This window comes from Blennius ocellaris, assembly GCF_963422515.1.
Source record: "Blennius ocellaris genome assembly, chromosome: 8".
Taxonomy (NCBI): Eukaryota; Metazoa; Chordata; class Actinopteri; order Blenniiformes; family Blenniidae; genus Blennius; species Blennius ocellaris.
In genome coordinates this window covers 26,544,748-26,559,162 of record NC_137657.1, presented here as the reverse complement: position 1 = coordinate 26,559,162, position 14,415 = coordinate 26,544,748, and the positions used below count along the sequence as shown (strand labels likewise).

General features: G+C 48.0%; 1 protein-coding gene across 2 annotated transcripts; it reads right to left on the bottom strand.

The window, feature by feature from the left end:
- Positions 1-3,699: 3,699 nt before the first annotated feature.
- On the bottom strand, positions 3,700-12,600 carry tbc1d31 (TBC1 domain family, member 31). Of its 2 annotated transcripts, none has more exons than XM_080500913.1 (23): positions 12,457-12,600; positions 11,524-11,664; positions 11,264-11,379; positions 10,981-11,159; positions 10,700-10,851; positions 10,443-10,602; positions 10,115-10,315; positions 9,862-10,023; positions 9,078-9,157; positions 8,839-8,985; positions 8,626-8,759; positions 7,822-7,955; positions 7,561-7,740; positions 7,253-7,485; positions 6,998-7,070; positions 6,829-6,908; positions 6,618-6,753; positions 6,339-6,431; positions 5,995-6,123; positions 5,666-5,860; positions 4,745-4,817; positions 4,495-4,665; positions 3,700-4,204 (listed from the first exon to the last, which is right to left on the bottom strand). In XM_080500913.1, exons 1-23 carry the CDS (start codon positions 12,525-12,527, stop codon positions 4,050-4,052), a joined length of 3,195 nt encoding a protein of 1,064 aa, XP_080357039.1. In that variant the 5' UTR covers positions 12,528-12,600; the 3' UTR covers positions 3,700-4,049. The 2 variants fall into 2 exon arrangements, with proteins under 2 accessions (XP_080357039.1, XP_080357040.1); XM_080500914.1 differs by having other exon boundaries at positions 4,495-4,662.
- Between the last annotated feature and the right edge of the window lie 1,815 nt (positions 12,601-14,415).

Genomic DNA, 14,415 nt, shown 5'->3' with positions numbered 1-14,415 from the left:
GGTACCGCGCGGCCTTCTGGAAAGGCGGCGGGTTAAACTCTCGGATGCGTCCGTTCTTCGCGTCCGTGGCGTTGACGGCGAGCTGGGGGTGAACGTTGGAGGCGAGGGTCCGGGGCTGTGAGCGACTCTGGGTCTGGACCTGGAAGCACGCGGGAGCAGTCTGCACGCCGCGCCTCGCTCCCGGGCAGACCGGCGGCGGCGGCGGCTTCAGGCGCAGGTTTTGAGCTTCTCCCGGCTTCCCACGCTCCGGTCCGGTGGGACTACGTGAAAAAGTCAACGCCGCAGCGGTTTCAAGCCAGTGGCTCATGGCCTTGCTGGGATACGATACCCTCTGTCTGGCGGAGTTACTCCTCCGGGCCGAGCGGGGACGAGGCGCGTTCGGCGCGCTGATGAACGTGACGAAGCCGGCGGCGGCCTTGGAGCTGGAATACAGTCTGTGAAACTCCTGGCGGAAAGGCGCCACCACCGAGCTGCCTTTCAGAAGAACCATGAAGCTCCGGTGGACCTGCCAATACAGCCAGGAGAAACTGAGAGAAAATTAAAAAAAAAACCAACACGTTAGCTGCACAGTTTACTGCAACGCCGCGAGTGTGAGTCTGACAGTGACAGCACCTGAACGAGCCGGTCAACACTTCAGTCCAGTCCGCGATGACGAAGCTCTCCGCTATCTGACCGGGCAGCTTCCCGCCCGTCTTCGCACAATACGTCTCCCCGTGGACGCTACGCACCGACAGCTTCTACAATCGACACACATTTATGGAAATGCTTTTGGAATATGAAGAGATTTAAAAAAAGAGGGCGAAACTTAAAAAACAATGCCATTAACTTTTAATGCCTGAATGATACAAGGAACAAAGATGACAAAGAAACACCGACGGAAAACGATTCCGCCGCAGCAGGACAAGCTAAATACCTTTTTTGCAAGTGAAATAAAAAAGTAGAATGGAAGCAGAGCTCTAAGTTTCAGTCAGGGAGGCTGACATTCTCTACTTTAAGACTTTTATATTTAATAAAACCTACAGTACGGGCTGCTTCGGACACACTGGAGCATTTTCTAGTTGCTAGCTGCTGTAGGTTTACACTGCCGGAGGACCTAAACTGAGCTTCATTCATTTCTTACCCTCCACGTTGCTGAGCCTCTTGCCACCATCAGTCTGCAACGAGTGGTTTTATATACATTGAATTATTCAGCAGAGAATCTCCACCTGCTACCCGGAGTAGGGTTCGAATCCCTCTTTACAATCCGTCTGTACTTTTCTCTGCTTCTATCCTGAACCTGGAACAGCAGAAAGTCTCCAGCGCCGAGTCTGCAAGTTTCTTCCTGTCATAAGGGAGCTTTTCCTCTCCACTTTCGTAAATGCTTGCTCATCTGGATTTTGTTGCGTTTTTCTGTGTAAACGTGTCCTGAGATGACTGTGTTCTATTGGGCTCTAGGGTGAGCTGGTGAAAACCAGCCAGAGACGTCACAGACCTTCACCAAATAAAGTTTATAGAGAATCACTGTGTTAAAGAAGATTTCAGAATAAACACACATAAATATGTTTTAGTTTCTTTTGTGAAGAAAGGGATTAGATGTACATGTATTAGAGATTTACAGCTCATCGTGCTTCTGTTCTACAGGATTAACTGTGGCCTCTGAACTTGCCAATGTTCTTACTTTCTGCATTGTGTGTATCTGGCATGGAGCCAGGAGTGTGTGTGTAGATAACCTTGTACTGCTGCAGCCTTCAGGCTGTGTCTGTGTAGTGATTTACTTTCCCACAGTGACAAGACTCTTCCTCCCAGTAACGATTATTCTTCGTAACGGCGCGGCGCCTCAAAGTTGCACAAGCCTGAAAGGCGTACGGCGTCGGAACTCACGGGGAACTCCTTGCTGTTGAGCTTGAGGTCCCGCCACATGCTCACAAACAGGCCGAGGTTGAGGTGGTCCAGCAGCAGGTGAACAGAGATGTTCCTCTTCCTGCTGGCCTCCAGGAGGTCACACAGCAGCTCCACGTCGCTGAAGCTGTCCGTCACGATGGCCACGTCCTGCACGGCGGCCACATGCTGCATGAACACGCTCACGCACTCACCCCCACATTGCTGATCGGTGCACTCGCTTGCAGACATTTTTTCGCTCACGTGCACAGGCATGCGTGCCATTTTTTTTAACACCCCCTCCCCCTGCAAACGTGCGCACACATGCATTACAGACCCGGGGCGACACACCTCAGTGCATACCTGCTTAGCCCTTCTGATCACGTGTCTCACCACGTCCTTCATGGACGCTAGCGTGCTGTCAGACGGAAAGAAAACCTCAGTGTTGGATTCATTCATCACAGGATCTCTGAAATTCACATCTGCAAATGGGAAACAAAAATGCAAAAAAAAAAAAAAAAAAATGAAGGTGAAAGTCAGAAATGTCACAGATGGTTTCACGCGATCTATATGTGGCCGACCTTTATTCCGATTCATCTCTGCCAGAGTGCAGTCACTGTCCGTTGACTCTTCAAGGCACGTGGAAGACACGAAGCCAGTGGTGAGGCTCTCCAGCACTTTGTCAACATCAGCATCAGCATCATCATCATCTGTGTGGAACACAAGCGAAACGTCAGTTATTGTTTGTTATGCACAGCAATGCAAATAGCACCGTGTCCAACCTGCATCCCCCCGGCTCCCGTTCTCCAGGATGTAACTCTTCTCCGGCTCCGACAGGAAGTCCACTTCTCCCTCCGCCTTCAGCACCTGGTGGAATCCCTCCCGCCCGCGGCTGAGCAGGCAGTCGGCCGCCAGGCGAGCGCTCTCATTGTGGCTCAGGTCCAACGTGGGCCTGTTGGCCAGGTAGTCCAGGTAGGAGGAGGAGGAGGAGGAGGGGATGCGGAGGTCCTGAACGCGACGCTTGACCTTCCCCCGGGGCCCGGACGTCCTGTACAGCAGCACGGCCACCGTGCCGCCGCCGCCGTCCATCGGGGGATGGAGGTCAATTCAAGCTCTCGTGTGGGAAGAATGCTGACATGCTACAACAGAGAGCGAGAGCTCTGTGGAGGGAGGTTCAGTCACAAATGGTCTGAAGGAATGAGAGAGAAACAGATAAGAGCGGTAAAGGAAAACGTAGATCCGCCCCCGCCGACTTCATGTGACGTGACGAGACGGTTAAGGTGTGAGAGGAAAATGTTAAACAAGTACAACACCACATCCATCAGGGGTATAATTAGTCACGTGGTTAAAACACATTGGGGAAAAAAAAAAACCAGTGAGGAATGTCTAAATTACCTGCAAGTGATGACTCCGCTTGAATAGCCAAAAGTTTAGAACAACACGTTAAAGCTGCAGGTTAAACAACATCCTGAGCCTGTGTTTTCCTGCAGACCCACGCCCGTGTTTTGATTCGCTAATGATCTGAACCAGTGGGAACAGAACTGGGCGCTCGTGTTTGTGGTTCTCTGACGGAGCACGAACAAGCAGGTGAGCACAGACAAAAGACCAGCGAAGGAAGAGGAGAGAATGAGTGACAGGAATGGGCACGAGTGTCACGGCAGCTCACGTCAAACGGCACCTGGGACGCCTGCAGGAGCGAAGCCCGGACAGACGGTAACGTGTGTGTGTGTGTTCTGCTCAATATTCACACCGATTACTCATTTCAGCATCCACCATTATCTGCATCTCGAAACGCAGCCTGTCTGATGTCCAGGCCAAGGTAGCAATAAAACAAACATCAACTTGGAGGTTCTCCACTCGGTTTATCAAAACAGGTTTTAAATTAAAAACAAACATTATAAAAAAATCATTTAAATAGTTCACAAAGGAAAAACAGTGCACTTATGTAAAAAAACAAAAAACAACAGATAGTCACTGGTGGATTTTGAAGTAACCACATCCACGTGACATTAAACGTTCACTTTAAAGGAGCGAGCCGTCGACTTGAAGGGATGAAGGGATTTACGATTAAGATAAACGTGAAGATTTGTGGTTTAACATGTGACGGAAGGAAGGCATATAAACAGTAAACAGACAGCAGCTCGCTCAGTCTGACTCGTGGCCTCTGTTCAGAATGTTTGTGCAGGTTGTGGTCACTGGGAGACGGAGGACAGACTCTGGACAGACTGCGAGGACGCGGAGCTGCCCTCTCTGGCTCGCGCTGCCAGCTTCTGTCTCAGTTCTCGGATTTCCTTCAGCAGCTCTCTCTCGCCGGAGTCCAGCTGAGCCCGGCCTCGGTCCAGGGAGACTGACGGCACACACAGCGGGAGACTGGTTATATATCGGAGTCATGGCAGCTAATTAAAACAAACAGCATTTTTTTTTTTTTTGTAGTAGTATTTCTTACATGATCAGGTGTTGTCTAACTAATTCTGATCTCACTGCATTCCTTTCCTTATCTTCACATCAGGACAGGCAGACGTGTCATAGATTTATAGCTCCACTGCCTGCAGCCCTGCTAAAAATCATTCCTATCCTTTAAAAATTCACTTCTTGACGTTTCAAGGAAAAGGCGCCACTGTATTCAGGCTGACGTACAGTTGGTGGCGGTGCTCTCGGACGGCGAGCTGCTGTTCAGGCACGCCACGTCGGGTCCCGCCTGCCTCGGGAAGGTGGCAGGTTTGACTCTGACGGCTGGACTGACGCCATTCGCCGTGACAGGAGCCGCAGAACCGGGGGGAAGTCCTGTCGCCAAACAAGTCTGGCCTTCTGAAACGAAGTAGATGCTGTAACACTGAATCTGTGTGTGGATAACCAATCGTGTGTGTGTGTGTGTGAGACATAGTACCCGTGTGTGCTGCTGACCACGGCGGACGCCTTGACTCCTGCAGCTCGGCTCTCGAGCTCATCACTTCATCCCACTGCAAACAAACAAGCGCTCAGCTTAAAGTCCTAGTGAAATGAAAATTCGACCTCCAAAACATTCTGGCTGTCGCTTCTAGGATCCTTTTTATGCTAACTGGCCGAAGGATAAAATGTTAAAACACGGCAATCTGCGAGAAAATAGGCGATAAACAGCGCTATTTTCGCTGCTGGGCGGAGCTTCTGACAATAACAGAGTGACGTCATGAGTTGTGCACACGCTCCCGCCGCCCGTGCTCCTTTTCTCCTCTCTCGGTCTCTTCCAGGCTCAATCTTTCGTCAAGGCTCATAAAACGCCGACTATAACTTCAAAACACTGTTATAACTTGGATATTTAAGAGGGAAACAAGCCAATATAAACACAACAGATGGAGATCTGCACAACTCTTGACGTCACGCCCACGAAGAAGGATTCCCCCGACTTCCTTGGCTGGAGATTCAAAATTCAAATAACTTTGTTATGCGACAACAGTGGTGGGGCAGAGTCGGAGGAACCTTACAAGTAGTACCCCAACTATCGTTTTTTGCAAAGTAGTGTTTAACATTTCACTAGGCCTTTAACTCAACACCTCAGACTATATTTAGTCTAACGTCACCCGTTGAAGCGAGTTTCATGAAGGTGTAAGGCTATAAATTATGTCACGATCGCTTTACCTGTGACTTACACACACACACACACACACACACACACACACACACACACACACACACACACACACACACACACACACACACACACACACACACACACACACACACACACACACACACACACACACACACACACACACACACACACACACACACACACACACACACACACACACACACACAGTGTTGCCTTCACCTTCTTTCCCGCCACATCTCTCATGGTGTCCAGCAGCCTCCCCTCCTCTGCCAGCGTTTGCCTGCGAAGGTCCGCCAGTCCCTGCCTCTTCCTCTCCTGCTCGGCGCCGGCCTCCTGCAGGCACGCCGCCACCTCCCTCCGCCAGTCTGTGTCCATGCCCAGCTGGCACGCCTCCGCCAGGGACTCCTCCAGGGCCTGCGTGACAGAATCTCGACATGGAAGTTCAACGGAAACGGGCTGGAACGATCCCAAAACAAGAAAACCTCCCTTCGTGCAGCTGCCGGGTTCAATGCTATAATGTCAAGCACATCTGTTGACGAGTGACTGACCCGCATGTTTGCCTCGGCGCTGTGGAGCAGCTCCGTGTCGCTCTCGTCCGCTCTGTCCGCCTCCCTCGTTCTCGTTTCCACCTCCTTCTCAACCACCTGCTCCACACGCTCCTGCTCTTTCAATAAGTGCTGAGGCAGCAGGCGTGAACAAAGAGGAAAAAGTGGGACATTAACACTTATAATGTCATCGGATCGTCACTGACAGTGATCGTAAACAACACAAACTCGGGACTTCTGCGGAACAACTGGACGAGCTTCGTCTAAAAACACACAGTAACGCTGGAGAGCCGCTTGATACCGAAGGTTGAAGTTTTCTTGGAGATAAGCTGGGAGGCTTTGCTCACCTGTTCAAGTCGCTTCCTCTGAACTTCGAGCTCCATCTGTCGGACCTCGAGATCCTGGACTGCAGCAGCAGTTTCTTGTTCACGCAGATCCATCTGCAACGGTTGACCGCTTTAAAACTTCAGGGACAAAACGGACAGTCGTCACAAAATACCAACGAGGGCAGAAAAGCGCCGGGGATGGATAAAAGCTTCAGTTTCCAGTCTCAAGTGTTACTTTAATCGATATAAATGTCCCGAAGGCATCGTGTGTGTGTGAGCAGCCAGCCTTTGTTTATTCACCTTCCTGCCGATCTCCCGATCCAGTCTTTGGATCTGCGACGCCCTCAGGTCCTGCTGGTGCTTCAGGAAGCGTCTTCTCGTCGCGTCCAGCATCTGCAGCTCTGTCACCTTCAGCTCTCGCTTCATGGCTGCCAACCTGGGACGGGCAGCAGCAGAGTCACGACCCGAAGCCTTTCAATCGGTCGCGGGTTTTTACAGATGCCTTGTTTACTTGGTCCTCTGCTCGCTAAGTTTTTCCTCCTCTTGTGCCAGGACGTTCCTGCGCTGCTCCTCTGCTTTCTGCAGCTCCTCCTGCGGTCGAGTCGGAGCAAACTGCTGATGAAGACGTCTTTTAAGATGCATTATTCGGTCTGCTGGTCAGTTCAGAGGAGGAAATCCACCTGTTGTGCAAAATAAGCCTCCTCTTCAGCTCGGCGACGCACAAAATCCGCACGCAGTGCTGACACCTCCTGTCTGGAGACACACACACACACACACACACACACACACACACACACACACACACACACACACACACACACACACACACACACACACACACACACACACACACACACACACACACACACACACACACACACTGTTTTATCAGGAGCAATTCTGAGTTTCTTGTTGCGGTCGACCTCGAACCCTACCTCTCTCTGAGGTACTCCATCTCCTGCAGTCGTATCTTCTCTCTTTCCCGGCTCTGGTATTCCACTATGAATTCTGGGTAATGGTTGAAAACAGGATACTGGCCTCTGGTCAGCGGCGCGAAGTCGGAGAGCAAGTTCCGGGGATGGATGTCTGCCGGCGTGCTGCCGGCGAGTCGGTAGGCCTCCTTGATCATCGCCGCGACGTCCAGGTTGTTCCGGTGGTGAAAGAAGTACTGTAAGAGAAGGAAAGTGAGACGGAGGGAGAATGACACTGGGACGGGACGACAGGAAGCGAAAGAGGCCACTACCTCAAAGTCGGGCTTCTGCGAGCAGAGCAGCAGCGGCTCCCGGCAGCAGACCACGTAGGCCACGCAGCACAGGAGCAGGAAGGAGGGGTGGTTGGAGAAAACGTTGTCGAACAGTCGGAGCCACTCGTCACGGGTCAGGACCTCGGAGAACAACGTCTCCAGCAGAGGCCACACGTAGAGCTGCGGCAAAGATATGCAGACGTGCAGTTTTCCAGTGTTTTTAACTCTGTGTGTGTGTGTGTGTGTGTGTGTGTGTGTCACCTGTGAAGTGATGCCGCAGTCCACCAGGTGCTGCAGCAGCTCCTTGTCATGATGTGCCAGAACGTTCTCCGCCATGCTCAGGATGTTCAGAGGAGGGTTGGGGAAATACTCGAACCAGTGCTGGCACCAGTTCACTGCACGAGCAGAGAGTCCAAGTCAACCGAAGGAAAATGTGTTTATATGTAGAAGTCAGGTCTCACTGAGATCCCAACACTGAGCCGCACGACTATCAGAGGCACTTCTGAGACGCCATTACATTGATCGACGTCGCAATAAACTCTCATGTAGATAATTGTAGCGTATCTGGGGTTTTGGGATTTCAATTATGAATGCAGAGTTCCTGGACACGTACTTTAATCGGTTCAGTCTTTTGCTGACTGTACAACATGTATATAACGAATTAGGGACATATAATGCAGCTTTGATAATAATAAACACACAGAGCCGCCATAGAAAAATTTACAAATCAGTCAAAATAACATGAATAACTGTCACAACCTTTATGTAGGCTTTCAAAAAGGAAGGCACTTTGTCTTTTCTTTTTGTTGCATTACATATTCCTGGTGTGACATTACATGTGTAAAGCAACACACATGGCTTGAAGTGCTTTTCAGAGCACAGAATTAACATTGAATTAACAAGAATTTGAGAAAGAAAAATTAGAGGCGAGATTGTTTTAAGATCACAATGTTCAAATAATTGTTATTCCAAAATTACTCCAAAAAAAACAAAAACGGGTGATCATTTGTATTTGAAAAAAAAACATAAATGCAACAGTCATGACGGAGCAGTGAAGCGCCGTACCTACGGCAGTGGCCACCACCTCGAAGCAGAGCATCGGATTGTTCTGGAAGAGTTTGACAAACGGGAACGCCAGCAGGGGAAGGTACTCCACCTCTCCAAAGATGGCCGCCCAGTGAGCCAGGGCAGACAGAACTCTGCAGACGACACAGAAAAGCCGAGGCGCTGAAAACACCACGTCACTTTGAAAGGGTTGCCGGTTGCATTCGCTCACACCTCTGCAGTCCCCGCTGCAGCTTGTGACTCTTGATGGGGTATCTGTCGTGCAGGGCGAGGAAGGCCGAGTGCAGCCCTTTGTCCGTCAGGCTGCCGTAGGCGGCGTGGTTCTCGGGGAGACACAGCAGGGAGCGCCACACGAACATCCTGGAAACACAGGGCGACGACGACGACGCGGTTCGGTTCTCAGACCTCGTGTTCGTGAGAAGAAACGTCCAGAGCGCGAGAACGACTCCCACCTGTACTTGGCGGGATATTCTCCAAACGCCTTGAGCAGATCCACCAGCCTCTTCTTGTTCAGACCGGCTGGGAGTTCGTTCTGTTCAAACAGAGCAGGTGAAAAACTTACCGAGGGCAAAACCCAACCGCCAGGAAGACACTTCACCTTTTACCCAAGTAGCTTCGTTCAATAAGTTGACGGGGATGAGGAACGAGGACGACGGGAACGAATGAACCCATCGAATAATTCAGGAAGGAGCAAATTTTCTTTAACTGTAAAAGGTGTTCGATTATGGAATAACCTGGGCGACAATAAAAAAAAAAAAAAAAAAAAAAAAAAAAAAAAAAAATCAACCACTCTTAAAACATTTAAACGGTGGTTTAAGCTCACTATTTTTGAAAAATTATATTAAACTCAGGAATCACAAAATTAAAATCCACTGTGTTCCCTTAAATGACAGTTTCAATTAGTTTTCATTTCTTTTCCAGGAATGGGGAAGAAAAACAAGTCTCCTCTGAAATTAACATCAATTATACTGTAATCAGTTTTGAGAGTTAATTGTTTGTGCTTTGTTGATTCAGGCAAAACAAGTTCATCAACTTCCGCCTGAACCCTTCGGTCACAAATTATAAGAGGGACGTTGTCACATTGAAAAAATATGTTCACAGTTTTGTTGCTTCATGTATTTGGTTGACTGAATAAACTCCTGCTATGACCCTTGGTGTAATTCCACTAAATCTGAATTAAACTAGTCGGAAACAGACCCACCGGTGGAGAAAATGACGGAACTCTTTTAAATGTACCTCTTTATCCTCCACCGCAGGGGGTCTCAGGATCTTCACCTGGGTCCGTCTTCCCGAGCTCTTCCCTGCTTTCTGAACGTCCGACTTCACTTTGACCTTCAGGTTTGAATAATCCCGATCGGCTTTATTCTCAGACACGACCGCCACCTTGGTGGGAGGCGGCTGTGAGAGAGAGAGAGACACACAAACACAAAATACTGTCAACCGGTCGCAGCGGCTGCCGATTCCACACGTTTGACGAACCCCCCGCCACCTTGTTCAACTCCTGCGTGAGACTGTGGACGCTGTAGATGTTGATACCGCCGTTATCCATGATGGCCACGATGTGCCGGCCGGTCGGGCTGACCGCCGCCGCGGTGATGGCGTCGTCGTGGGAGCCCATGTGGAAGAGGAGCTTGCAGGTGTGAATGTTGATGAAGCGCATCACGCCGTCCTGGCTCAACACGCCGAGCGTCTGCGGGAGACAAAGAGTCAAATCAAAAGTCGTGTCCAGGTGAATGAATGTATACCAAAAAAAATCGGCAGGTGGGGAAACAAGTCAAAGACGAATAGATGAATCAGTTAGCACTGGTTGTTGTTACCTGGCTGGCTCCTCCGTCGAAGCTGTCCGGCAGGAACTCCAGCTGCCTGACGCTTCGAACCTGAGTGGGCATTTGAATCACCCTGATCAGCTGCTTGCTGTCCAAACACCAAAGGTGCAGCAGGTTGGAGCGGCCGCCTGTCGCCAGGCTTTTGCCGTCACTGCCAGAGACAACACACACAAACGTTGGTAACGCACTCCCGAGCCCCCTCGCTTTCGCCTCGAAAAACACGACGCCTGAGACGTCAAGAGACTCACCGCGTGACCGCAAAGGCCTTGTAGGAGATCCTGGGTCCACAGTCGGGAACGGGAAGCTGGTATTTGCAGGAAAGCGTGTCGCTCTCCCACGCGAAGATGGAGTCGTCGCTGAAGCAGCTGAGGATGGTGTTACTGAGAGGCAGGAAAAACACCTGCAGCCAAAACACGACCACGTTAAGCCACGAGAAATAACCCAACAACAAAAAAACTTTCTCAAGCTCGAGAAAGGACTTTGATAAAGTCACGTGGTGAAGCGTGTGTGGAGAAGTGAGTGCGCTCACCTTCTGTATGCCCACAGACTGTTTGATGTTGAGCTTCCTCTCCCTCTGGAAAGTATCCAGATCCCAGAGCTGAGCCGCGTCCGACGACGTGGTGATGGCGTAGCGGCCGGAGCTGTGAACGGAGATGGACGACACGGCTCCCTCGTGACCTCGCATCCAACTCACCAGCTGCTTTGTGTCTGCGTGATCAGAGTTTATTCATTGTTCGCGTGGTGAAGCTGACACGATTGAAATCGGCGACAAACACGAGCTGAACCTGAAACACGAAACGTGCATATCGTACCCTTGTCGAAGCACTTGACGGTGTAATCGGCCAAAGCCACGAGGAACTCCGTGGTCCTGCGGAGGCTGAAGGCGACAGCAGTGCAAGCCTGGCCTGTTTTCTGCACCAGGCGAAATCTGCCACACGTTAACAGAAAACAAAGACACGACCGGGGGAGAGACGGTGAGATTTATCTGGACGTAACGGGTGAATCCGAAGCAAAGGCTGGAATTCTACACGATAAATGTACGTCTCTGTGTGACTTCCATACTCCCAATCACCTGTTGCGACTGATGTCGAAGGTGTAAATGTTCCCATGCTGATCCCCAGCGAGGAAAGTGTCCCCTGTGGTGTCGAAGGCCACCTGGAGGAAACGCACCGTCTTCGCCTGCTGAGCAGTGCGCACCACCGTCGCTAAAACACTAAAGGTCACAAACGTTTCACGTTACTGGGACTCCAGAATGACGAGCGACTCTGAACGCATCGTGGCTGCAGGCATGAGGAAACAGTTCAATGCTATATTCTATGAAAGGTTTGTGTTACTGTAGCACAGTTTTAGCAACTGAAAACCACGTGACTAATTCGGGATTCAAATCAGAGACAAATTAAAGGCATTTTTGATTCAAAGCGCTGTCTCGTTGTGTTCAACAGCTTCGGTGTAGCTTGACAGTGGGCTATTAATCTGCACATGTATTTAGGAATGCTTTTATATAATTCTGTATACATTGAACTGTGTATAAAATTACTAAACAATCTACATTTTTGGGGGAGAGGATTGGTGAAAATACAGAACATTACAAACAGCAGCACAACGACTTTTTCAGTTAAACATCCGAAAAGTTTGTTGTTTATGAGTTAGACACATAATCAAAACAGACACAAGTGAACCAGACTTAACGGTCTAAAACTTTCATATTAATAATAACACTACATCAAAGTACTATGTTTATTATTTTGCTGAATAAACTCAAGAAACTGATCACTGATCATTAAGGGAATAAAAGCAAACACTAAAACAACTAAACTACTTCACTTGATGCTTATTCGTACATGACATCGCCCTCAAATGATCACGTTTTAATAAAAGTACTGACGAGAAAACACAGTTTGATCCTGACGTTACAGAAGATGGTGAACAGTTCTGCGTTAGTTATTAGTTAGTAGTCATTAGCTTCTCTTGAAAAGTCCAGATTAACAACATTGTAAACACCGACCTTTTCCCTGGTGTTGGTTTTCGGTGCCACACTTTCCCCTCCTCTTTGTTCCCGATGTCTGTCACCTCCATTTCTACCGAAATATATTAATCATCAGGGCTAAAGAAAACCTCTTTACTTAACTCATTATTACTGGCTCGTGAGAATACGAGAGCCAGCTAACAGGTTAGCCGGTGTTTCGGGTTAACTGGTTTCCTTGTCAACTGGTGACAGACTTCCTGTAGCGGCCGTCGTTGCTAAAAATGATATTAAAAATAGATTCCCAAAAAGTACGACACTTCAATGTAAATGCGTGTAAACGGCGTTCAACAGGATAGTTGTGGGTTTCTGTCGGATTGTTACTGTCTGCTGTTACTTGCAGTAATAACGGATACAATAGGAAGTTGATCACCAGTTAACAAGGAAACCAGTTAATCTGAAACACCACCTTAGCTCATTACCGGCGGTACAAACAGCGCCAAATTTAAAATATCCACTGTGTGTCGTTACAAATAACAAATAAAAAAGCCGCGTGGGAACACAATTAAAGTTTAGAAATATGCAGACTTCAGCTGTACTCTAAATGTTTTACGAACATTCCGCTCAATAAAGTAGAGTTTTGGAAGATTTGTTTTATTTGTTTTGACGAGCAGAAAGATGACGCCATGGAAGGGGTGCATTATGGGAAATGTAGTTCACAGTGAAAATGGCGTTTAGTTTTCAACAATCGTTTGCTTTCAGTTAGTTAATCGTTTTACACAATAGCTGTGCATAAATGTTCATTCACTTTACATCAAACTAAAATAGATGAATAAGCGTTTGCAGGGAATAAAGATCTTATACAAACTGCAAATATAACTACAATACAAGTTGAATCCAACAACAGGCCTCCAGGAAACTTTATCTAATTTCTAAGCTTTTCTCTTATTTTTAAGTCAAGGAAAGTTATTTCTCTAGTGTTTTAAGCCCTGATTTAAAAGAAGTGAGTGTGTTAGCACGTCTTTTCTTCTGACTCTTGAAACACTTAGTAGAACTCTTCCTGAGAACTCACGGTGTCTGGATGTTTCATTTTCAACTAGTAAATCTGAAATGTATTCAGGACGTATTGATAGACATGAAGTGAGATTTTGAAGATTTCACACACAGGCACTGCAGAAATTGAAGCTGGGGTGTAATGTGAGGGTAACCGTGTACTTTTCAATGTTGATTAAGCTTAGATTTTAGTTTATCTTCAGATATGTTTGATTCTATACAGCAATAAGTACATGTTTACCTTCATTATATTTCCCCCATGTGTCTAGTCTTAAATTTGCTAATTCATATGCAGCAATGATGAGTTATCTTCTAAATAATATATGTACTTTAAAATTTAAAGACGGTGTCTCCCGCTTTAACCACCAGGACCATAAAGTGGATGAAGATATGTAAATAGCCCTCTCCGTCTGGCACACACCCCCTTCTGCTGGTGGCTCTCTCTGGATGGTCAAGCATGACTTTTAGAGGAAGTGTTGCAAATTTAAAAGTAAAACAGGAAAAATGTACGGATCGAGATTAATATTATTTCCGGTTGAAACAAGTTCCTTCAAATTAAGAGCATGGACAAGACTGCATTTTTGAAAATACATAAGAATTGCGTCAAACCTGTTTTTATTGTCACATATAGCGATATCTACTGTTGGTGTCCTCTCTTGTAGGAACGACTGACTGAAAGTAATTGTTCTGATCATCCTGGCTTTTCCACGTCACTGTGATGGCATTACAATGGCTTGTATTAGTGACATCACGGGATCCCATTAATCACATTGCACTTTCTAATCAAATCCAATCAAAAGTATTTTATGCTAGGGTTTGTAAACCTGTATTACCAGCAGATCAATCTTTCAAACCGCCAAGCACATACCTGCATCACACAGCATGTCCTTCGCGTTAGATCACATACTTTTGTCGAGTTAATAGCAGGACACAATTAGTGTGCAACTG

What these genes read in the sequence shown, in the direction of transcription:
- tbc1d31 (XM_080500913.1), bottom strand. Translation starts at nt 12,527, where the DNA reads ATGGAGGTGACAGACATCGGGAACAAAGAGGAGGGGAAAGTGTGGCAC. An exon ending in AAACCAACACCAGGGAAAAG is followed by an intron (nt 11,665 to 12,456) that starts GTCGGTGTTTAC and finishes TGTGACCTTTAG; the next exon opens with TGTTTTAGCGACGGTGGTGC. An exon ending in ACTGCGGCATCACTTCACAG is followed by an intron (nt 7,741 to 7,821) that starts GTGACACACACA and finishes TCTTTGCCGCAG; the next exon opens with CTCTACGTGTGGCCTCTGCT.